The sequence below is a fragment of the Ornithodoros turicata genome, chromosome 3 (genome assembly GCF_037126465.1).
Source record: "Ornithodoros turicata isolate Travis chromosome 3, ASM3712646v1, whole genome shotgun sequence".
Taxonomy (NCBI): Eukaryota; Metazoa; Arthropoda; class Arachnida; order Ixodida; family Argasidae; genus Ornithodoros; species Ornithodoros turicata.
Window position 1 is genome coordinate 48287226 of NC_088203.1, and position 25953 is coordinate 48313178.

General features: G+C 43.5%; 1 protein-coding gene and 1 long non-coding RNA gene across 5 annotated transcripts in view; both read right to left on the reverse strand.

The window, feature by feature from the left end:
- Positions 1–22488, reverse strand: part of LOC135387018 (uncharacterized) — a 287289-nt gene extending 264801 nt beyond the window's left edge. For all 3 annotated transcript variants that reach the window (XM_064616454.1, XM_064616453.1, XM_064616452.1), the window contains exons 1-2: positions 22414–22488; positions 21305–21437 (exon numbers count right to left, since the gene is read on the reverse strand). In XM_064616454.1, coding sequence (XP_064472524.1) covers positions 21305–21314 — 10 coding nt within the window. In that variant the 5' untranslated portion in view covers positions 21315–21437; positions 22414–22488. The remainder of the gene's footprint in view (positions 1–21304; positions 21438–22413) is intronic.
- Positions 7910–9908, reverse strand: LOC135387019 (uncharacterized). Of its 2 annotated transcripts, XR_010420787.1 has the most exons (4): positions 9531–9908; positions 9264–9446; positions 8671–8748; positions 7910–8563 (listed from the first exon to the last, which is right to left on the reverse strand). It is a non-coding gene; the product is annotated as an uncharacterized LOC135387019 (long non-coding RNA). The 2 variants fall into 2 exon arrangements; XR_010420788.1 differs by lacking the exons at positions 9264–9446; positions 9531–9908 and adding an exon at positions 8828–9037.
- Positions 22489–25953: the final 3465 nt, after the last annotated feature.

Here is a 25953-nt window from a genome sequence, read left to right on the forward strand (position 1 = left end):
GGTAGGTACACTGCTAAAGGAAATGAATACCACGAGCTTATCACCTAATATCGGGACCAGACATCACGACGTGAGCAACGTTTCAAAACGAATATTTGGTTTTCGTACGTAGAGGGGCGCACGAGCACACATTAACCACATCGGTATGTTATAGTCCGAACATACTGTCGTGCACAATCTGATCGCAACAATCACGCAAGATATGCCTACGCCGTTCACACTTCACGTTTCTGATAAGGTTTTTTTATTTGACTCCGTCTAGCGAGAGCTTGGCACAATGCCCACTGAAGTTTCAAATTAAAAGAAAACATTGGTTCAGGATGTGTGCACAAATGATATTCACATTAAGCCAAATGCATTTTCAGTTATGTCGGCATTTCTGCATGTTGTTTTCTTCGTGTGGGACGCCGCCCTCTTGCCAGCCTGGAACCGGAAGGACGAGTATTAAGTAGGCGAGGGAGAACGGGAGCCACTGTGCTCGTGCTGACCCTTCTTGAAGTACGTAATATCGTCCGCGAGCGGGGACAAACGTCTCCGTTGTTGATTTCTGTCGCCGAGACTGGCTTTGCCGCACCTGAGAGCGAAAAATATCGCTGCCTAATCGCGACTGCCCGCGATATGAATTCTGCGTGACAGCGTTCGCGGTGTTATCCGTTGTGGAGCAATCGCATTTGGAATAGGACCAGGACTGCACATGATGGAATAAGAGAGAGAAAGTAAGGTTGAATGGAAAGAAAACAGCGCAGATGGAGTTTAGCGACACATCCGATTTGATAGTAATGCAGGGATTTACGGCATACATTATTCGCAACACGATACGATACATTAGAGAGTTTTAGCAGACCGTTGATAACGTGGCTAGCGTCTCACCGTATCAACCGGAACCAATCAGCGCATAAGATTCTGGGTCACGCACGAGTGCGATTGGTTCCGATAGAGACGATAACTCTATCAACGGTATACTAAAACTCACTATTGTTCGCAAACATATCCTTAGTGATATCCAAGCGCAAGTGTAATATTCAGAGCGAGACCAATCTTGAGTCCACCATGCTTGTTGTTCCGGATTCATAAATTTCAGTGCGCACAGCTAGGAATGCAAGCGACTGTTATGGCATGACACAAGTTGCTCATTACGAGTTCCACTGGTCGTTGTACCGCAGAAAATGTAACACCGGCTTCAATGTCTATGCTACAAGGGTCGTTTCAGCGCACCGTGCATCGCCTTTCATTCAACCTCCAACTCGTGTCCACACTGCACACACTACCAGACTCCCTAAACTATGCTACGCGAAAACGACCAGCGACCGTCGTACACGTTCTCCTCCAATTGAAGCGGTTCCACTCTTCTATAGTTCGGAAAAAGAAAGCATATTTAAACGTATCACAAGATACATGATAAGGAAGGATTGTTCTGTTGTGGTTGAGTATTGCCGACTGCCCTGCAGGTGGGAAAAGGTACGTTCTGGAATCGATACCGAGACGGTCATTACAAATTGTATCAGAAATTTAAACCTCTATTTTTCTTATGGCCTGCAGTGACTGTAGGTGTACCCGTGCCAACAATGTGGAAGCGGAATATTTGTATTTTGAGTAAATGAATCTAGTGAATAATCTTTGAACGCGTTCGAGAATGCCGATGTGTCAATTTGCGGACGGATCCCATACACCTGCAGCGTACTATAGTATGGGGTGTATGTATGTTAGTTCCCTTTAACTTAACATCCCATATTAAAGCGCACTAAGCGCAGGCACTCCTCAGTATCTAATTATACGCGTATTTGATGTTGAGAGTAGGAGAGCAAAAGACAAATCGAGAGGGATGCTGAGCAGCTCCATACTGTAAAAAAAGCCAGAGTTTTGGCAGAGAGGGAACGAAGGACACAGCTGAGCAGAATTAACTTATGTGAAATGTATGCAAAAGGGCATGCATGTTCACATGGCGTGTGACAAAGCACCTACTGTAGCAAGTATATTGGAAATCACGCTGAGAAGATATACAGGCAAATCAGGTATTACAGACAGATTATATACAGGGCAAAACAATGATTTCACAGACCACAGTTATCACAAATGACCATCAAATCTGATCATGGAATGTGCACGGGAGCCAGGGCAGGAACTCATGACATGTCTTAATTAGAAGTGCAATAATGAAGTGATCAAAAACAAAGCATTGTGGTTTTCTTTTTTTACAGTTCAAAATGATAAAAACTCATTGGGGACAATGTGGTGTGACCACACTTGTCAGTTCTGGTTGAAAGAAAAATGATTTTTGGAATATTACGATCCATAAGTAGTGTTGCATTAAATGCTCAATTCGTCCAGACGATATCTTCAAGCGTCCCTTGTCTCCAAACAAGCCGTAGTCAATGACATTCCTTACCACGAGGTGACTAATGTAGCTATGCTGACCTCATTTTGTCATCGCGATATATGTTTTTTTTTGTCTTTGCTAGGAGCCTTTCAGTATAATTTTATATAATATATATATATATATATATATAGTTGAAATAAATGGGAGACAGAAGACGAAAGTAGGGGAAGTAACAAAAAAGGGGTTTATTAAAACTTAAAAATCATAAAAGTTAGGGAGGGTGTCTACGTTACGGCGGAAGCTCCGCCTTCTTCGGGACGGAAGAGCTAAATGTGGCCCCGAGGCTGATAAGGGGCTTGAGAATGACGTGGTCGGTTGGGGGAAATTCCCGCCACCTGGCGGTTGTCAATTGGGGAAATTCCAGAGCGTTTTTGTGTCAGGTCCAGGAGTGGGGTCATCGTCCTTGTGGGTCAGTGGGGATTTTGATCCGGCTGAAACGAGAAAAGGCAACAGGGTCTTATCTAGGTTGTTAGACTTCTTATTGTTGACAGCATGCCAGGGTCCTCCTTAATGGCCGATCGGAATTTGTAAATTAGGTAAGACTCCCGTTGCTCCCGGGAGCGGTCGGAGGTAAAGTTCGACTGGAGAATAAAACCTGAGGCTTCGCTGATTGAATGTTCTGGTTGTTTGAAATGGCGTGAGACTGGAAGATTAGGTTTCTTGGTAACATCCGATCGGTGATTGTTGAATCTAATTCGGAAAGAAGTTTTTGTCTGACCCACGTATTGGGCCCGGCATGTGTTGCATTGGATTAGATAGATAACGTTGCATGAGTTACAGTCTACGTCTGCGTTGATCTTGACGGTAAAGTTGGAATTCGTACTTCTGACCGTTTGTGCGGTCTGCATTAACTTGCAAATCTGGCATCTCCTGCCATTACATGGATGACAGCCCGCCGGATGGCTAGTGGGTTCGCCTACTTTAGAGCGGACCAAGCTATCTTGTAAGTTACGTGTACGTCTGTAAGCGACACGTGGTGGATTAGGAAATATGTTTTTCGTGCGTTCTGACTGGAGAAAGATACTGTGGTGGCGGCTAAGTATGTTGTTAATGTTTGGGATATTTCCGGCGAATGTTACAGTTAAGTTCACGGCATTACTTTCTGATTTGTTTTGTCTTTTCTCCAGTAAGCTTAGACGGTTTGCCTTGCGAGCTCTGTTGAGAGCATCTTGAACTAGATCGGGTGGATACTGACGACCGACAAAGGTTTGTTGCAGCTGTTCTAAATTTCTGTCCTGATCGTCGTCATTCGAGCAGATTCTCCTATACCGAAGGGCTTGACTATAGGGAATGGCCAGTTTCGTGTGGCGAGGATGACAACTATGGAATGACAAGTACTGCTGAGAGTCTGTGGGTTTACGGAACAGATCAGACGTTAAAACTCCATTGGTTAGCTTAATTTGAACATCAAGAAAGCTAACAGTGACGGCAGAATAGGTGTGAGTGAAGTTAATAGAAGTATGGAACTCATTGAAATCGCGTATAAATTCCAATAGGCTGTCTTCCGAATGTGGCCAGATCATAAATATGTCATCAAGGTAGCGCTTGTATAAAGTGGGTTTGTCCTCACGCGTGCTCAAGAATGCTTCTTCTAGTGAACCCATGAATATATTTGCATAGTTTGGTGCCATTTTAGTGCCCATAGCGGTGCCGTTGACTTGTAAATAGTAGCCATCGTAAAATTCAAAGTTGTTGTTCTTTAGGATCAGTTCTAGTAGAGTAGATACGACAGATGGATCACAAGAAGAATCAGAGTACTTTGAAAAAGCCGCCTCGGCTGCAGCTATGCCATCATCGTGGGGAATATTGGTATACAGGGAAGAAACATCTAACGTAACTAGGAGACTAGATGGGGGTGGCTGACATTGATTTAGTATTTGCAGGAAGTGATTGGTGTCCTTGATGTACGATGGTAGTCGCGGGGGTATGTCCTTAAGAAGATGATCTACGAAACTAGAGAGTTTTTCAGTGGCTGTCCCATTGCAGGAGACGATTGGACGTCCGGGGTTCCCCGGTTTATGAATCTTTGGGAGCATGTAGAATCTACCTGGCTTTGAGTTACGGGGAAGAAGGTATTCATATACCGCCGAATCGATCTTCTTTGCGGCCTTTAATGCCTTTAGATGTTTTGTGATATCTGAAACAATCTGCTCCGTGGGATCAGTGTCTAAAGTTTTGTAAAACGTGGCACAAGCCAATTGTCGCAGTCCCTCATCGATATAATCCTGCATATTCATTACAACAATTGCACCACTTTTATCTGCCCTTTTGATTATTAGGTTTTTCGATTTTTTAAGATGCGACAGACTACTTTGCTCGGCTTGACTCAAATTTGGTTTGGTTTTGCGGGAAGAGGGATTATATGAAGTGATTATATCTTTTTGAACTGCTTTTATATATATATATCAAGAGCTTTTTCGCGATTGGGCTCTGGCGTAAATTCACACGGTGGCTTGAAAGGTTTGGGTGTTGTATCAGGCTTATCGTGAAAATACTCTTTCAGACGCATACGTCGGGCAAAATTATCTAAATCGAGATGGAGTTGGTATTCGTCTACCTTGTTATTATTTGGGCAGAATGAAAGCCCATGGCTAAGAAGTGATAGTTCAGAATCGCTGAGGGGGTGGGACGACAAATTAACAACATTTTGAGGTGACGTATTGGTTGTGTTGTCATGAGCGTTAGGATTTTGATTGTCACAGTGTTCGGTTTCACCTTGGGAATCTAACGAGGGAGTAATTATGTTACTACTACCTGCGAGATTCGCGTTATATTTAGACATAAGGTCAGGATCTATCTGGTCCCTTGTCATTTTTTTACGTTTGGTGTTATTCACAGTTTCTTTCAAGTTCCTAGTGAACTGTGCCAATTCTGACTCATGCGCGTCCGTAAGGGTCACAGTATCGCGGATAGTTTTAGCTTGCTCAGATATTTCTGCAGGTCCCGGGACCTTTTCTACCTCGACCTTCTCTACCGACGACGTCCAACCCAGGTGCTTGCGGCGGATGGCCTTCACCCAAACTTCGAAGGAGTGCGGATGATGAGCCGCCACCTCCAGGACCTGATCCCACACCTGCTTCGACAACTTCCACCACGCAGAGCTGACGCCCCGGTCATCCCGGATCCAGTGTGGCCCACCCCACAAGGGGCAGCCATGCTGCGACGAAGACACTCCGAACGGACATCGAGGGCACGTAAACAGGACTGACTAACCGCCGGTGAGCGTACCTTTTCTAATCCAAATGAGCCATGCCCGAGTACAAAAGCATTTTTCAAAATCCGACAATTAAACGACAAATATATACGCTACAATTCCCACCGTACCGCACTGCAAGTCTATAGCGATCATAACAAAATTCCTAAAGGACTCGCGATTAAGCTCCAGCCAACCTTCCCTCTGAACCACACCCTTCAAAAGAAATGGAATGAAACCCTTAGCAGCGCCTCTACTGCATTACTGGAAGTTCTAATAGCCCACTGTGAGGAAACAACTGCAGAAATATCTGAGCAAGCTAAAACTATCAGCGATACTGTGACCCTTACGGACGCGCATGAGTCAGAATTGGCACAGTTCACTAGGAACTTGGAAGAAGCTGTGAATAACACCAAACGTAAAAAAATGACAAGGGACCAGATAGATCCTGACCTTATGTCTAAATATAACGCGAATCTCGCAGGTAGTAGTAACATAATTACTCCCTCGTTAGATTCCCAAGGTGAAACCGAACACTGTGACAATCAAAATCCTAACGCTCATGACAACACAACCAATACGTCACCTCAAAATGTTGTTAATTTGTCGTCCCACCCCCTCAGCGATTCTGAACTATCACTTCTTAGCCATGGGCTTTCATTCTGCCCAAATAATAACAAGGTAGACGAATACCAACTCCATCTCGATTTAGATAATTTTGCCCGACGTATGCGTCTGAAAGAGTATTTTCATGATAAGCCTGATACAACACCCAGACCTTTCAAGCCACCGTGTGAATTTACGCCAGAGCCCAATCGCGAAAAAGCTCTTGATATATATATAAAAGCAGTTCAAAAAGATATAATTACTTCGTATAATCCCTCTTCCCGCAAAACCAAACCAAATTTGAGTCAAGCCGAGCAAAGTAGTCTGTCGCATCTTAAAAAATCGAAAAACCTAATAATCAAAAGGGCAGATAAAGGTGGTGCAATTGTTGTAATGAATATGCAGGATTATATCGATGAGGGACTGCGACAATTGGCTTGTGCCACGTTTTACAAAACTTTAGACACTGATCCCACGGAGCAGATTGTTTCAGATATCACAAAACATCTAAAGGCATTAAAGGCCGCAAAGAAGATCGATTCGGCGGTATATGAATACCTTCTTCCCCGTAACTCAAAGCTAGGTAGATTCTACACTCTAAAGTCCGTAACCCATAAATAGAAGTAAAAAACTTGCAAACTTTTTACCTCTATTTCTAGAGGTAACTATGTTACCTATACTCTGAATAACCCTTGTACACAGGTTAAAGCATAACCTGTAGTCACTTTCCACGTTGCTGCCCATGTAACTCTTACACAGAGGTTAAAGTATAACCTATACCCACGCACTGCGTTGCTAGGTTTGTAACCTTTATCTTAAAGTTATTCAGTGAAGCCATCTACACAGGAAGGCGGGGTGAGGCGTCCCTGAGAACATTGCACGAACTCATAATAAAAGAAGCACACCACAGAGAAATGTGTCCTAACAGTATTGGGTAATCATAACTATGCGCTCGCGGATGCCGATTTGCCTGTACCTGAAGCGGAGTAAGCTCGACACGCGCATCTCTTTGGAAAAATAAAAAAAAATCACAATACTAAAAAAAATTGTGGAGCTCAGTTGCAAAAAAAAAAAAAAAAACGAGTAAGAATGGAACCACTGAAAACAAATTAAACGCATGTCACGAGTTTCCAAAAACCTCACGGAACTAAATATCGTTCACTGCATGCCGCTATGTAAAGTATTTCATTAACTAAAAGGTTGTGACACGTTCTCAAGGACACCTTGCCCAATAAAATGCAGGAAATGCTAAACGAAAATATGAACCTTTTCTTTGCAAACACAGCGTTACTTTATTATCAACGGTTCATGCTACATAGTATTCTACGCAAAATACTCGAAAAATATACTGTAAAATTCTTTATCATCTTCATATGACATATGGAAAGACCATTCAAAGAATGAATTGTAACATATTAAATAGGAGTAATATTAAAAGTTCAAGATGCAATACACTTTGCACTGAAAGTCAAAATCGAGTTCACAAGTCTCTTCTTCAGTGGAGCAAAATATCTCCGAAGGATCATGCAGAGAAAAGGCATATATGAAATATGAGTATTACTAAACTGCAGAACACCTTGCACTGAATGTGCATATAACGGAACTGAGTTGACAAGTCACTTTTTGACTTTAGCACAATAGATAATTCGTAGTCATCTTCACATGACGTGTAGAAAAATTATCTAAATGAAAGTTCAATGAGATAAAGAACCCCAACGCATTTTTCACTTAAGGCACGTTACAAAAAATCAGGGGTTCCTCATAATGCAACTTCCGAACCTGATCTGATTTTACCAAAGTGGTGTCAATCTGCACACCCATTTCCTGAAACAATTCCTCTATGCTGCTTACAACGCAATCGACAACCACCTTGGAGCACATGTGGTGGCCCTCTGGGTTATGACATAAATAGCCTTTTTTTTTCAGATTATTCTCCAAACTTTGATCTGTTCTTTCCATCTGCTCTTTCCATCTGCTCAAGTAGCTCACCTGTACATTGTGATGGCTGGCTCATCCTGTCATGTTATGTCGTCCTGTACTCGTGTGCTTAACTAAATACAAAAATTCAAATGATGTATGTATCGTTAGATGGTTTCAAACGTTGTTCCACAAGTATCACAAGAAGGGAGAAAGCCACACCCTACACACTGAACAACGTGGTCACAAAAGCACTGGAAATACCTAGTCGACAATCTACAATGTTGGCAAATATAGGTTCGTACATGGCTGGCTGGCTGGGTTTGCGACGAATCCCGAGCTTGCGGAGAGTTGTGGGAAGGACCTGGTTTGCTGCTATCTCTCTAGCCTCTGGAGAGTTATAGACTGGGATTGGGCTGCTGCTGTATTTCTGCTGGACTGTTCGTATGTACTTCTGTGGCACAAGATACCTAAATATAAACCGCAACGTCAAAAGGGGGCGCGCTGATTATTTCATTTTTACACTTATCCCCACAGTTTACGAGTGCAGGAACCATTACCCACACTATTCACTTACCCTCTGCCACAATACTGCCAGGTAACTCATGGCTGTGTCCATCAAATTTGGAACCAGTGGAGCTGCGCTATGGGTTACCTGCGAAGAACAATCTTTTTTACTGCAATATTCTGCACAAATTGCAAGGCCATAATATATCGGGTGCTTTTAGTCCTACCACTTTCTGTGCTATTGCGCCGAATGCAATTGTAACGTTAAAAATGCTTTGCTCATGACGTCTCAAGTTCAAAACAACCTGCGAAGAGCCAAATGATAACGGTTACACAAGTCTGACGTGGAAACGCGCAGCTTGCTTATCCTCCTTTTCGGGATTCTATCATGTAGTCACAGGCAACCAAGTGATGATAACCGACATTTCAGTGCAATGACAGAAGAAAAAGAAAAGTCCATAAAGCGACCGTTAAAATAACTGGTTAGGAATCGACTTAAGCAATAGTGAAGGAAAAGAACGAATGTCTAATTCAGGACGAGGAAGAAGCAGTCGCAATTATGATGCGTCTTTGGGATCACTAAAAGCGAATGCATCAAGAAGTTTCACGCAACGCAGTCACTTGCTCAACGCATGCATAAAGCGCGTTCCTCGTGTTACTAACCTGTTTCACTCAGTGCTGCATGCTTGGCTGGTGCATGGTGACAATAACAGCATGCTACTTCCAGTGCATGTCCATTTTCATCCATTTCTCCAATAAATGCATCACGATCACAGCCGGCGTCCGTGCAACGTCCCTGTGTGAAACCTCGAATGTCTGTGTGCGTCCGTCACGTCATATATCCACCTGCGAGTTTCGCCCATGCAACATTGCACTAACATGAGAGTGAACTACGCAGGAATGTAATAGCAAATGCAAAAGGTTACTTACTATGTGACTCTGAATTCCGTTGTTTCCAATGCAACGGATGTCGAAGCGGCGAGGTACCACACAGCAAGCGAAACGCTCCTCCCGCTTTTTCCTGATACACGCTGTTGCCAACTGCCACTTGACGTGCAACCTCCACCTGCCGACTTTCGCGAAACTGCGGACCACTTCGCTTTTATAAGTAACGCTGGTAACTTCTCCAAAAGCGTAACGCCGTCCTTAGGGGTAACGCCACTGTTTCTCTCGCAATGTAACCTGTAAGAGGGCAGCGCACGTCCGCATGTAACCTTTGAATGGGCTGTAACCTTTACATCGAGCACAAATAACTTGTATTTCACAAGTTAGGTGCGTATCAGAGTAACGTTAGAGGGAACTAGATTAAGAGTGTACATGCTCCCAAAGATTCATAAACCGGGGAACCCCGGACGTCCAATCGTCTCCTGCAATGGGACAGCCACTGAAAAACTCTCTAGTTTCGTAGATCATCTTCTTAAGGACATACCCCCGCGACTACCATCCTACATCAAGGACACCAATCACTTCCTGCAAATACTAAATCAATGTCAGCCACCCCCATCTAGTCTCCTAGTTACGTTAGATGTTTCTTCCCTGTATACCAATATTCCCCACGATGATGGCATAGCTGCAGCCGAGGCGGCTTTTTCAAAGTACTCTGATTCTTCTTGTGATCCATCTGTCGTATCTACTCTACTAGAACTGATCCTAAAGAACAACAACTTTGAATTTAACGATGGCTACTATTTACAAGTCAACGGCACCGCTATGGGCACTAAAATGGCACCAAACCATGCAAATCTATTCATGGGTTCACTAGAAGAAGCATTCTTGAGCACGCGTGAGGACAAACCCACTTTATACAAGCGCTACCTTGATGACATATTTATGATCTGGCCACATTCGGAAGACAGCCTATTGGAATTTATACGGGATTTCAATGAGTTCCATACTTCTATTAACTTCACTCACACCTATTCTGCCGTCACTGTTAGCTTTCTTGATGTTCAAATTAAGCTAACCAATGGAGTTTTAACGTCTGATCTGTTCCGTAAACCCACAGACTCTCAGCAGTACTTGTCATTCCATAGTTGTCATCCTCGCCACACGAAACTGGCCATTCCCTATAGTCAAGCCCTTCGGTATAGGAGAATCTGCTCGAATGACGACGATCAGGACAGAAATTTAGAACAGCTGCAACAAACCTTTGTCGGTCGTCAGTATCCACCCGATCTAGTTCAAGATGCTCTCAACAGAGCTCGCAAGGCAAACCGTCTAAGCTTACTGGAGAAAAGACAAAACAAATCAGAAAGTAATGCCGTGAACTTAACTGTAACATTCGCCGGAAATATCCCAAACATTAACAACATACTTAGCCGCCACCACAGTATCTTTCTCCAGTCAGAACGCACGAAAAACATATTTCCTAATCCACCACGTGTCGCTTACAGACGTACACGTAACTTACAAGATAGCTTGGTCCGCTCTAAAGTAGGCGAACCCACTAGCCATCCGGCGGGCTGTCATCCATGTAATGGCAGGAGATGCCAGATTTGCAAGTTAATGCAGACCGCACAAACGGTCAGAAGTACGAATTCCAACTTTACCGTCAAGATCAACGCAGACGTAGACTGTAACTCATGCAACGTTATCTATCTAATCCAATGCAACACATGCCGGGCCCAATACGTGGGTCAGACAAAAACTTCTTTCCGAATTAGATTCAACAATCACCGATCGGATGTTACCAAGAAACCTAATCTTCCAGTCTCACGCCATTTCAAACAACCAGAACATTCAATCAGCGAAGCCTCAGTTTTTATTCTCCAGTCGAACTTTACCTCCGACCGCTCCCGGGAGCAACGGGAGTCTTACCTAATTTACAAATTCCGATCGGCCATTAACGAGGACCCTGGCATGCTGTCAACAATAAGAAGTCTAACAACCTAGATAAGACCCTGTTGCCTTTTCTCGTTTCAGCCGGATCAAAATCCCCACTGACCCACAAGGACGATGACCCCACTCCTGGACCTGACACAAAAACGCTCTGGAATTTCCCCAATTGACAACCGCCAGGTGGCGGGAATTTCCCCCAACCGACCACGTCATTCTCAAGCCCCTTATCAGCCTCGTGGCCACATTTAGCTCTTTTGTCCCGAAGAAGGCGGAGCTTCCGCCGTAACGTAGACACCCTCCCTAACTTTTATGATTTTTAAGTTTTAATAAACCCCTTTTTGTTACTTCCCCTACTTTCGTCTTCTGTCTCCCATTTATTTCAACTATATATATATATATATATATATATTATATAAAATTATACTGAAAGGCTCCTAGCAAAGACAAAAAAAAACATATATCGCGATGACAAAATGAGGTCAGCATAGCTACATTAGTCACCTCGTGGTAAGGAATGTCATTGACTACGGCTTGTTTGGAGACAAGGGACGCTTGAAGATATCGTCTGGACGAATTGAGCATTTAATGCAACACTACTTATGGATCGTAATATTCCAAAAATCATTTTTCTTTCAACCAGAACTGACAAGTGTGGTCACACCACATTGTCCCCAATGAGTTTTTTTTGAACATTTTGAACTGTAAAAAAAGAAAACCACAATGCTTTGTTTTTGATCACTTCATTATTGCACTTCTAATTAAGACATGTCATGAGTTCCTGCCCTGGCTCCCGTGCATTTGAACATGCCTACGCTATTATGTGTGCTGTTTTCTCCTGTTCATGTCGCAATTACCTCTTGGCAGTCAGAAAGACTCAGTAGATTCATTTTTGCAGACCCCGTGCTGTTCTTCAAACCATCTACTGGTCTAAACATTGTGCTATAGCTAGTGTACGTGACTTTGCCTTCAACATGAAAAAACCAATTCTCATTGAATTCCAAACATGTTTCGCTCATTAACTGACCTGGACGACTTATTTGGTAGCAATCAGTACGCAATTCTGATACAAATATTACTTCAGTGTGAGAATAAAGTATGCGAAGCACATTTGATGTCATAATATTTGGTGCTCATGAGTGTAAATCTGGAGGAATATACGTTTTACAATGATATGCAGATATGCAAGATATGTCGGTTTTTATTGTGCGGCCGGCAAACCGGTCAAGTCATAAAGCGCGTCAAAGTAAGTTTAATCATGAGTTTATCGGCTATTTCAAGGATTTCTTCGTGCGATGTCTTCGAAAGGTGCCGAAATACGAAAGCTTCTACGTTCAGTTTCCGCGACGTCAACATGCAATAAATGGATCATAGATAACTGCAAGCATTGCAGAGAGGGGGAATCACGAGTATCTTTCCACAAAAAGTAGCCTATTTTTCCTCTTTTCATCTGTGTGAAATGCTTCCAATATGTGTTTGAGTGAATTAAGCTTGACTTTCGCTGGCTGTACAACTTTGTATATCGGAGTACCAATGTATAGAAATATTTGCTCCTTTATTATTGTAATATATAGCCAAATAAAAATCGCGCACTCCCAGCCGGGGATAGCTGTTTCGTTCTACTAGGAGCTCGTAGGAGCTTGTACTGTAAGAAATGTAGGAATTGTAGGAACTCGTGCACTCCTCGGCTGGGAGTGCACAATCAACTCAGGCATATGCTGAACGTGCAGTCACAGAGCATGGGCTATTTTTCCTTTGTATATGTACTTGCCGGCTTTCACTGCGGCCTTCACAGGTGGCGCCGTCACTGTGGAACACTGATGTCTCGCTGGGACACGCTGTATAGTGCGGTGTCACTTCCCTGCTGACGAGATCGTGTCACTTACCTGCGCCAGGCTTACGAGTTCCAAGTAGAACGAAACAGCTCTCCTCGGCTGGCTCGTATATAGATATCAATTTAAACATCGATCTTTTTCTATCAACACAGCCTTGACTAGAGGGCACCTGCCGTTGAGCACCCACTCCTCCTATAGAGCTGCCACCCACCTTTTCCCAGCTACTTATATTTGTTTGACTCCATCTCTCAATTTTTTTGTTCAACCGCCCAAGCAAAGGTATTCAAAGAAGCTGTAAAAGTTACTGAGAAAATAACCGTATTTCAGATACAAGTACACACCAGGGTTGCGGAGCTGCCACTCCGGGGTTGGAATGATTCCGGAATCATTCCAGATTTTTCAGAGCCCGGAATGGAATGCGAATGGAATGGCGGAAACTGTCCTGGGAATGGAATTGTAATGGAATTAGGCATTTTTTCGCAGGCCGAATAGAATTGGAATGTAATGGCCTGGGTGCCACACGGTCAAGGGCGATGGTTTGGTTTGGTCTTAAGAAAAAAAATCAATGGAGATTTTGGCTTCACTAGTGTGAAGCCCGCAACCCCGCATCACTTGCACCAGTTACTTTAGTGGAAAACTCCTGCAATGATGATGCCAATGAAGAGGAGGAGGAGGGCGAAATAACCTTGTCTTTGTGCTTTTTTCCGTACTGGGTAATGTTAATCTCCTTTATCGCATTGCTGGGCTAGCTAGTACGATTACTGGCCCTAATTCTTTTATTGGCGGAATTAATGTTGCCATGCCATTCCAGGAGTGGGAATTAACCATACCTTTTTATTCCGAGGAATTGAAAGGAATGGAATTATTACAAATCTTCATTCCTCGGAATGGAATTGGAATGGAGTGGGTGATCCCATTCCGCAACCCTGGTACACACACATAAAGAAACACCTTATACTTTGCTCAATGTACACATAACACAAGCACTCAGATGCTTTCACTCTGCCAAGCAGAAGCTGCACCATCCCATGAACAGTTCTACACGGGAAGGCTCTGTTGTGATGGAGGTGCATGCATCTGCATACTTGAGACTGTACAGCTTTTTGCGACACATTTTGATGTGTATTATGCCTGTGTTACATAAAGAAAAAGAGGGCACAACCTCTGTTGTTTCTGTTATAACGTTAATAAAAGTTTGTCGCCTTCACGGGTTCCCCCGAAAACATACGGAACGATATTCAAAATAGGCGGAGTACTGCAAACATGACCTCATGTGCTCAACTCATTTTCACCAGTTGTCCTCTTATGGTGGACACACTCAAGCTGTAGTGAAGCTAGATGCATGCCCTAGCATTCCGGCACCACGTCAACAAAGTATACATGTTCAGGTGATGGAGCTTGCACTGTTTTTCTGTTCAGTGTCAACGTAACTTTTACTTCTCTGTGAATTTGGTCAATTTCACCCTGTTTGTGCTTTTGTGCAGGTTTTGCAACAGTACCCACAACAAAGTGCGCCGGAGATGAAAGGCCTTTCAAGCATTTGCCACGAAGCCATGACAGAGGAGGGGCTTCACTTCGGCCATTCAATTAAAAATATGCTTGTGGTACACTTTTTGTTTGAATAGGGGCTTTTCAAACTCGTTAGAAAGTTCTAACGACAAGCACATGATTGCTGCATAAATGTAATTTAAAAGTCTTGATGGATGGAATCTTGTCTTAGATGGGTAGGCAGGCAGTTTGTGTGGGGCGCACACACACATTCATGTGACTTCAGTCATTCACACAGCAGATGTTAAATAATTAAAATCCATTTACTAACCACGAGATTACGGCTTAGATTTTCATGCAATAATGCCAAAACTCTCCAGGAAGAATCCCCAGCAAAGTACGCAGGGACTATAACTGTTGACATGAAAGAGCCATGTGCTACAACATGCTCTACATCTTGGTTGCTCAGTCGTTCATCTCTTTTATATGGAGAGTAGCAGACACTGACAGTGCAGCGTGGCTTGGCGAAGGCACCTGTGTAATAGTGTCACAGCTCGTAACAGAGAAAGTCAATGTAATTATATTGTCATTGAAACAAAACAAAGTCATCTCGCGATAGTTGAAATTTCCGTTTACAAATTCCCTCATTTTATTAACAGTGGGTTCTGGAACAAAAATAATTCCCTTTGTTATTACAAAATTTCAAACCTCGGTTTATGAATCCTATTTAAGGGGAACATTTTGAAATTTGGTGTTAACTGTATTCGATACAATAAAATTAATCATGATCACCATGTATTTTGTAATATAGAGGTTCACCTGTGTCGAACCATGTCGAACAGTCCATATATACTTATGACTTATAGTTACGGTCAGACTTTTTCAGGTTAAACTCATCTCTTACTGATTATTATCCCCGAATCAGTTGACATGATTTCTGTCCGTGCTCCAAACACGTATCACATCTACTATTTAGTGGCAATGTGAATGCATATCTGTGATGTAAATAATTTTAGTGCAAAAACAAACTATGTAAGGCAATTTGGTATTACAGCATTTGAGTTTATGACCATGAATTGCAACATCTGCATATTTGACCTCCTTTAATTTATGTCATTTTGCTTAGACAGAACAGAAAAAAATGACGAAGCTCCTAACACTTAAATGCATCAACAGCACCTGGTGCCATCCCGATCAACAGATTGGAAACTGAAAGACGGTACCTACACATTTTTCTTCCTTTATGTCGGGAGCACACTTAACTCAAAAATGCCAGACGCAAGTATAGTTTGTTGAGACGTAGCCTGTGGAACAGCATCTAAATCTATGTTTTGACATACTCCTTGGCAGCAGCGCCTACATGTTTGTCGACTACCCCGTGAAAAAGCTTAATTTTACTGCACTGTGCTCTAATGAAATGGAGACTTGCATTATAAACATATTTTCTTTGTTGCAACGAAGTTGTGTGTGGTTCTCTCATTCACCTACACATTTCCCTCTTCTTTGTTCAGTCGAATGCCTATTGTACATGGATCACGACAGATTTCATATCGGCCATCAACCTACAGAGCTCTGCGCAAAGTACCGTCAGCATGCGGAATTCTTTTTTTGTTTTTTCTTACTCGTGTGCAGATATGCAAACAACTTGATGCATCTGTTAAATAGTTCAGTGGCATGGTGCACTAGCACGATCATCCATCGGCTGCGTACTTCACTTCGCTACATGAAACGAATTCAGAAAAACGAACGCACGTCACTATTCACAATAACATGACACACAAAGGCAAGGACCACAGCACCCACAACACTACTCCAACGAACGTGACAACGTAACAAGGCTTGAAGCCATGAAAGCCACAAAACAACAATTTCACAAAAGTCTGCAGCTAATTATAGATGAAAGAATTCGACATACGTTCCCTCAATTCAGAAACCGACAGCCTCGCATAATTTTCCACTTAAGTCCACTTAAGAGCTATCGCTGTAAAAGTGGCACTGAAACTACACATCAAAGTGTTTAGATTTTCGACAACGAATTCCTGATACGATTATTCGATTCATTTTGGAAGCACTCGGAGGGCTAGGCGCGTTATTTTGCTCAATTGGTCAGACTTCATGTACCCAATTACTGCGCTATATAAAGGCTTTGAGGAATGCATTGAAAGGAGGTATAACCAGGTCATCGTGGTTCACGCACGCAAAGTACTTATAGCAAATAAAATAGTGTGTTACAAAGACTACAAAAGGGACCTGTCTTGGTACAAGACTGAATTGACGTGACGACTGAGGAATACGGAGACAAAGACGTTGAACGTCGGACGTTCACCGTGTTTGTCTTTCTTATTCCTCCGTCGTCACATCTTCAAACTGTGTTACAATTTCGTATCGTCTCAGTGACTCGTTAGTCCTGCTCAAGACAAAATAGCAATCCGTATGCCCACTGATATAGCATCTTACTTCTCACACAGCGCTCATTCTGTTCACATGTGGGTAACGAGGACCAGACGTAGTGTTGCAAACTCATTATAAAAAACATGTTTTTTTCCGTAAAAAACGTTTCTTTTCATGTTTTTTTTTTCAAGCGCCTTAAGTGGAAAAAAAAACTGTCGTCACAAAACCACACGAATCATACAAGGCACATCCTGTTCCTGTTACAATTCCCTTCTATAATTGACGGCTTGTTCATTATAGCGTTACCCCATAGTTTCGTTTTTGAGTTCAAGCTGATCAACATTGCGTTTCCCAAAGTTTCGGATTACGTCGTTGTTGTAACGTTGGGATTTCTGTTGACATTATTCACCAGCGTTAAACCGCTGCTCCACGAATGCGCGTGAATGTCAAGCAACATCAAGATATGGTTCGGCCAAGGTCGGACATTTGGCAGTACTTCAGCACAGGGCATGACTGACGTGAATGACAGCTCTGCTCCCAAAGTACGCGGGGTGCAAGTGCTGCGGGGTGACGTACGCATTTGCAAAACGCAACGCGGATGCGAAGCCATATCCTCTCCTGTGTGAGGTGTCCATCTGACAAGAAATTGGAAGTTGATTGAAGTCACAAAGCACGTTCTCGCAGCAGAATGTGACGGGTGAGAATAGTCAGCAGGCTTCGGCTAGCAGCGGCATAGATCGATTCATAGATAAGGTGTCTTCATCGGCACAGGAGGGTGCCGATTCTGCTTTTGCGAGAGCAGTTTACTCAAGTAATATCTCTCTTCGACTGCCTGACAATGAGCACTGGAGGGTTCTGTTGCGAATGATCAGGTCCTCGTTCAAGATGACGACGCGATATATGCTGACGTCGCAGCCACTCATAGACATTGCGTCTCGCCTTCTGAAGATCCTGCCCTCGTCAGCCGCATGTGAACGTAACTGGTCAGAGTTTGGCAACATCCGCACAGCAGTTAAGAACCGACTGAAGAATGACAGAGTTGAAAAGTTGGTGTTTGTTCCCTCATACCCGAACCTCAACAAGGAGAGGGAACGCGTACGTGATGTCAGAGACACTGGAAACATTTCCTCAGATAGCGAGGGATCGGAATAATGCATCCTGATTCTTGAACGTGTGTGTGTGCGTGTGCTGATTTTATATTTTGTTTCCTGTTTTCTAACAGAAAATAAACACCTTTCGTTGCGCACGACATACTTTTTTTATATTTTCCAATTTTTCCGGGAAAAAACAGGAAAAAGAAAACGTTTTTTATTCACGCCCAATCAATTTTTGGGGATTTTTTGCAACTCTAACCAGACGTCAAGCATGAAATATGAATTGCCCTGCCGATCCGCACTGTTGACAGTTTCCGCATTCTAACATTTTTACGCGCGTGGTGACGGTATGATAGGTTCTCCGCGTGAGTAATAAGTGAAAAGCCCTCCGCAAATACTTTCGCCTACCAATATAGGTTCTGCCGCGAACATATCGAGTGGAACGCGATGCTGCACTCCTGGCTGTACGGACACGTCCGACACCAACCCGAAACAACATCCCACAAGACGGTCACAGATTGTGCGCCACCTGCGGAAGCCGTCCCTCCCTTGCGCTTGTCTGTCGCCAAGGCATCCAACCACTCCCTCCATGCCAAAGGCAACTCACGTATTGGCCTTGTCGAAGTGACGTTTTCTCCGATTTCCAGAAAGCGGATTCCGGCATACTCTCAGCATCCTTCATCTGCTGATGCCATGCATTACATCACCGTTGCAGAGAAACTACTACACTGATTCGCGTCGCGTTTTCGTCATTATTGGCTGGCGGTGGTGGACGAGGAGTAAAATGGCATTACAGTTTCGGAATCGGCAGCGTGGAAGCGACACTCCCTTTAACCTTTGTTCATACCGTCTGGATGGAGGACTCCTACATTACAATTGTAAGCTGTTCCCAGAACCTTGACTCCTGTCACCGACTTCACTTCTTCTGCCACTGACTATGTAAGTGCATCACGAGAACATATGCTTTCAACAACGGCAGGTCAGACTGCGGAACAATCTTCAGCGACAAGGGCTATACTGTACAGTTTCAATAGTGTCAAGTGCCTATAATACTTATTTAAGCTTCGTCGGTACGCTGTGTACACACATGTCGGGTGTATTGAATATGACACTTCTGCTGACACTTTCCTCCTCCAGCACATCACGTGTAAGCGCAGAACATGTTTACTCGCATTTCTAAAGGTAAAACCGGCATAACTGTTTCTCTCTTTTTAACAACGAGATTGCTTGCGGCATCCAAATTCATCTCGGGAAGTAGAAGGCTGTCGAATGTCGTTCGAACTGTTCCACAAAATTTTCAAAAACACTTTTTTTCACGATTTTTCAAACCTGTGCGACCTCGAATCGCGGGCGCACAAGGGTCGTCCAGGTAACAGGGTCTTTTATTGCTCTAAACAGGATTGATAGTTCGAGAAGCACGACATCAGTACATCAGTTTTTCAACGTACTCAACGTGCGCATCTACACACTGTTGGCATCACTGTGACAACTCTTCGATGCATTTGCGGTACAAATAAGTGGGCTGCTCTTGCGCCCACTACATGACATCTTTTCAGAAATGTTCATCTGCGTGGAACTTCTCTTTGTGAATGTGTTTTCGTAGGGTAACAAACAAGTGGAAATTATTGGGAATTAAATTTGGGCTGTAAGGGACATGGGGCAAACCCTCTCGGCGCAATTCGACTTCGGTTGCTGCCGTCAAATTCAGCATGTGAGGCCGGACATTGTCATGCAGAACAATGAGCCTTCCAATTAACATCCCATGCATTTGCTTCTGAATTATGTTTCACAATGTGGAGTAACACTGAGCATTAACGGTAACCCCTTGCTCCAACAAGATCACATTGATGACATCACGCATGTCCCGAAACAGTGTTTCCATGGGATTCCCAACAGACGGCTGCACCTCACTTTTCTCTTGCGGCTGGGATGCCTTATGTCGGCATTCCATCAGACTACATTTGTTGCTGGTGTGAAATATGCATCCAAGTTTCATCACATGTGTTCATGTGTTGGCTAATTAAAAAAAAGTAGTCCCCCTCGGATTGAACCGGGTTCGGCTGCTGCTCAGACACTGGCATGCGCTCTCTTCTGGTCACAAGTCAAGCGAACAATGTTGCACAGAGTTTGCGGAACACTACGTGCTCGTGGGTCATGCCTCCGTATTGTCGGCACTATAATATTACGCTGGATTGTAATGTGCCGAAATGTTACCCTCCGGTTCTCGAGGGTGGCTCGCTAAACGATGCCTATGATGTTCACTGCACGAACGGACGAACGTGTGCATGTGCTTTATTCGTAATATTATTCTCTCCTTCGCGAAACTGTCTACACGATGAATACTCCCTTCCCATTGACATCGTTTGCTCCCCATCCTGTGCTAATCATGCAAAACCAGGACTAGTTTGACGTTATCCTTTACAAGGAACTTGATTATCCTCACTACGCAATATCTAGCTGCCGAAGCGCAGGTTGAACGTTGTTTCAAGAATGCACCTGGAATTCATTTGACGAATATTTATTCCATCACTCATGTGTAACCAACAGGCCCAAATTTGCATTGCTATTCGGTAGGGTACCTCCTAGGGATATGTGTCACTGAGAGAAAAAGCTATCAGCGCCACATGAACGAGTAGCGAGTGTCTGCATGCTTCCATGCTTTTTCGCTCTCCGTCGTACTTCTCCAGTGACTTGGACCTTGTGACGTACTGCTCCTGAGCACTTGTTTACATATTCTACGTTCGTTCCATACGTACTATCAGTACGTATGGAACGTATTATCGACATAACGGAGCATATGTGAATATACAGATTTTTCAACAATTCTTAACTTGGGGATAGACTTATATTCTGTTTCTTCTGGCACCTTCACGGCTACGCTCTGGATTACACAAGATAGCGCTAGAATAGACGACCAAAGAGTAGATGTAGACCGGACTATGGTCGCCTATTCTAACACTGTCTTCTGTACTGCGATGCACCAACTAGCCCAACAACATATACTACGCTCTGTACGGCGCGATGAGCCCCTGAATCGGAAACTGCAGTAACGCATACGTACCGGACAGCATACTGGACGAATTCCCAGCATACGCGTTCCCAGACAGAAGTGGGGCAGTGCGGCTGGACTCTGGTGAAATGAGCAATTTCTTACGGGTGACGTTCGTCGGCAGCGTACGATATCGGCTTGATATCTGCCATGAGGACAAGATGACAACTATGAGGGACACAAATTAGACCGCGATTCAGTCCCCATCATACACCGGCTGCACCACATTAATAGCAAAAATTAGGGGAGAAATAGGGGGAATGAACAACAGACATAGGAAAACTCGAATTAGGCGGCCACAGTAATGCTTATATTGCATTAACCCAGCTACATCCTTATCAAGGTGGTTACCCCTTCCAACATCAGTACGCACCCCTCTTTACGCAGTGATAATATTCTATTGTAGTTTGCGAAGTTGACTAAAAGTAAAATAATTAGGCCTGGACAACTGATTACAGGGAAATTAACAAAAACTAGTTTACTTCTTTATAATTTAATACAAAAACTACAACATGCTATGAGACATAACAAAACGGTCGACGTTTCGACAGTGCCACTGTCGAAACGTCGACTGCTTTGTTAAATGCAGAGCCTCAAATAGGTAATTAATCATATCAGATAAATATTATTAACGTGATTGCCCTTTTACGGGATGATGAATAAAGCAAATGAAGTTATTTAATAATTGTCAGGATACAGTCCCCCATTAACAGGATGAAGAATGCATGCTCCTGCACTTTTCGCATACAAGGGTACATCAAACTATTCCAAGCACCATTAAGAGATTCAGTTCATTCTAATTGTTGGAACGTTCAAGCTTGCAGACGGAATAGACAAATAACTGTGTATTCTAGCCACCTCTAATCTAACACGAGTAGTTCGGAGGTGCACTTCAGAGGTGCACATTCCAGACGGAAGGTTTTATTAGGGGAGGCAGAGCGTGAGTGTGATGAAAAATTCGTCCGGAGTATAAATGTTTCAGACAACACATAGGATAGAGATTACTTCGTGAAAACACCTTTATATTCGTTAACGTTATTACAAGATGAAGCTGCAGCACACTGGGCTTAGACGCCATCATTAATCGAACTAACCAACTAGTTCCTTCATAATAAACTTACAAATTAACTTCCTTTGTCGAGGCCACAACAGCAGGTACCTACGAAGATTCACCGGAGACTGTTCCAAAGAACTCCATGTGCTTCTTCTTCTTCTTCTTCTCCCTTATTTATTACTGAACCACGTTGTTCACGAGAGATATGCGGCAGGGCAGGATGCCCTGGATTGCCGTCATAAGAAATTATCTCGACATGGGAAAAGGAAACGAACGTAGGGCAAACGTTTTCTCCGGGTTATGTTTATCCTTCTGAAATCTAAGAAGTATGAAGCACTCAAGTGCAACGCTCGTAACGCAAAAATAATACACAGAGAAACGGACCACGGTACTCTAGCTGTAATGACAGTCTTGAGGCGAACTCACGCGACCTAATTACGTTCGCTCCCGTCAAGGGATGGCGGCACCGTCCGAAAACTGTTTTCTTTTGTTTTGCTTTCATACCGCGCTGCAAGGAAGGGATGCAATCGGTGCCTGCGCGTTTTATCGCAATCGCGGCAACCTTCGAGAAAAGTCCCTACTTCTGTTTCTCTCGTTTCTCCTGCCGTAGGATTGCAAAGGCGCTGCCCTTATACCGCTCGTTGCGCATGGAAATTTCCGTACTCCGTGATTCACTGGTCGCTAAATAAGATACGTGCTGATGCACGGTTGAAAGCGCAGTACATACGAGTATGTGTTCGTACGAGTGACACCGTTTATTTATTTATTTATTTTTCCATGCTTTTGAAAAATGTCAAATGGGTCCTCGCAAAACTCTCACGTTCGAGGAAGCGTAGTCCTGCACAAACAAAGGGAAGTTGACAGGCGAAGGAAAGTTCGTTAGACGTTCAGTTGTTGCAAAAAAAAGAAAAACTGCCGATAGTATTATCAATAGTTCACTACCTTGGACTATGGTAAGGCTATTGGTGTAGTACTATCGATAGTGAAATATCGCCAGAACTATATACCATCTGTCTCCGATTATACCTACCACAAGCACAATGGCTATTCAAGAAACACATCCCCAGTAAAATATTACAAAAGGCTACCATTATGTAATCAATCAAAATAATTCTAAATGTGTAATAGAACACTCAGAATTCCAGCGCAAATAATAAACAGTGACAAAGCAGTATTCTAACTCGTGCCCAAACGAGTATCTACTCAGGACCCCGCCTGTTAGTCATCCTTCTCTAAGTTTCTTCTTTGCACTGTGGTACTATTGGTAGCTGACGGGAGAATGGAAAAGCCATGGCAGGTACACAATCGTCGATAGTGAGAATCAAATGTATATATAAAAAAAAAAAAACATTTGTTATCGATACTATCGATAGTTTTGTCTTATCGAGTAAATGTACATTGTTTCTATGCGCTATCGATATATCGATAGTCAATTTGCAGATAGTTTCGCCTCACTCCCATAACAACATCTCATTCTCGTTCAGCTGACAGCAGTCGTCCCGACACTTATTCTCGGATATATAAAACGGACTGAGACATTTCGGGTTTTAGCGCTTCGCCTGTTTGGTGTTCCAGCGCCTATTGGTGTGAAGTATAACCATGCGAGTATCACGAAAGAAAGTCATGTCTTGAACTGACGCACCGCAAAATATACACTAATTATAGAACTGGTTCTAAAAACGACATTTTGCTTTAAGGTCAAGGTTTTGTAGTGATAGAAGTGATATAAAATAAATGAACGTAGTGAAGCTGAGCTGCACAGGTAATGTTACAGTAAGTTGCACGTTATTGCGTTGGGTACGAGTCACAACAGCAGTCACACCATGTAAAGCTTTAAAGCCCTGCATATATACAGAACCAGTGTTGTGCGTAGTGGCACTGCTGTAATCGCTACTTTTTTCAGTAGCGGAGGTGTAACTCCGCTACGTTTGTTATTTGTAGCGGGAAAGTAATTTCCGCTACAATTGTGAGTAGAGTAACCGCCTCCGCTACCGCTACTTTTGAGGGAGAAAATGAAATAAATTAGACGCTATATGGAGTACGTCCAGTGAACTCGCTGTCAGATCATGTAAGCCCGACTCAAAGAAGTCGAGCTGCGGCCGTCGCTCAGCACTGAATCTGGCTGGCGTATATATAGCACATATTCATAGGCCATCGGCGACAAAGTAGCGGAAGGGTAATTGCGCTACATTTTTTTGGTAGCGGTAGCCGTATCGCGCTACATTCGTAAATTTGTAGCGCCGCTAGTATCGCGCTACTTTTAAATAGGGTAGCGGTATTTCAATACCTAAATTGAGTAGCGGGCACTTACTGACCCTGATACTGACTGACTTACAACTGACCTTTTATTGGCGTCGTGTTTGTCTTTCTCCATTCAGCAACATGTAAGTCATAATGATGATAATGATGTAAGATGTTTCAAAGAAAAGGAAAGAACAACAACAAATTTGCATGCATATATAGCAAATCGCGGAGTTCACCGTATTTGCTTCTTTCCACTCTTGGAGAGACAAGTTCTGGTATTAGGAATTCCAGGTATAACTCCTTCAGTTCCAGAAGTGCCTCCGCCGAGAAGTATTTATCCCGATGAATTTCGAGGACCTTAAGGTGGAGTAGTGACCACACTGCAAGCTTGGAGAACCGTCGCTTAGTTATGTCCAGCTGCGTCTGTACGTTGGCGTGTACCAGCCTGCCGGGCTTGTGCATTTAGGATATGATACAAGGATATATTATCCTTATACCAGACAGAAACCCATTTGCTTTTGCGATATATATTGTTCTGTCCAGATCTGGCTTCTCCGACCGTGCGCCGTATAGTCTTTGCCTCCCGCGATGCTTTGGAACTTGGCGTCTTTGAACGCTTTTGGACTTGCGGAAGCTGAGTGCCCTCCTACATCGACGCTGCCTTTCTTTCTCTCTACATCGAATCTGTTTCTTGATCACAGATCCCGGGCTCCTTCCCCCCGTTCTTATCATAAAAACGGAGTGCCACTTAGGGCCGTGCATGGTCAACCTGATGACTGCTATTTCACATCGATGCTCGTATCCCCAAGCTTTAGCATAGTCTACTCGCTTCCCTCCAATTGCAAGGGCAACAGGGCCCATGTACAGCCCCCGTCAATCTTAACAGTAACACTGGAAAAAAATCGTTCTCATTTCCGAATGCTATAACAGCCTTGGGGGAGTTAGGGTATTGTTATGTGAACGGAATCAAATAGTTGTGTTAACCTAACGTCATAACTTTGTTCAATTAAGATTTCCACATGACCAGAAGGGCTGCTGTAATAGCGCTCGGGAACGATACCATATTTTTTGCAGTGTTATTATTAAGGTTGACGGGAGCTGTACCTTTCTGCAACGTTACTTGTTGCGTCCAGAAGCAGCATGCCTGGTCTGTCGGCTATGGTGTCTACAGCCCTCTGTATTTCCACCATTACTTTTGCGCGAAGCAACAGCTTCCCCCTTTCTGTTCGTTGCCGTAGTTAGACAGTTTCCGCCCATTTCACGGGACAGTACTCGGTAGGACAGCCTCCATGCATGCCAACTGCGTGGTACGGCCATTTTTAGTTGATGATCGAAAGGGCTGGTTGTGTTAGGGTTTACACTG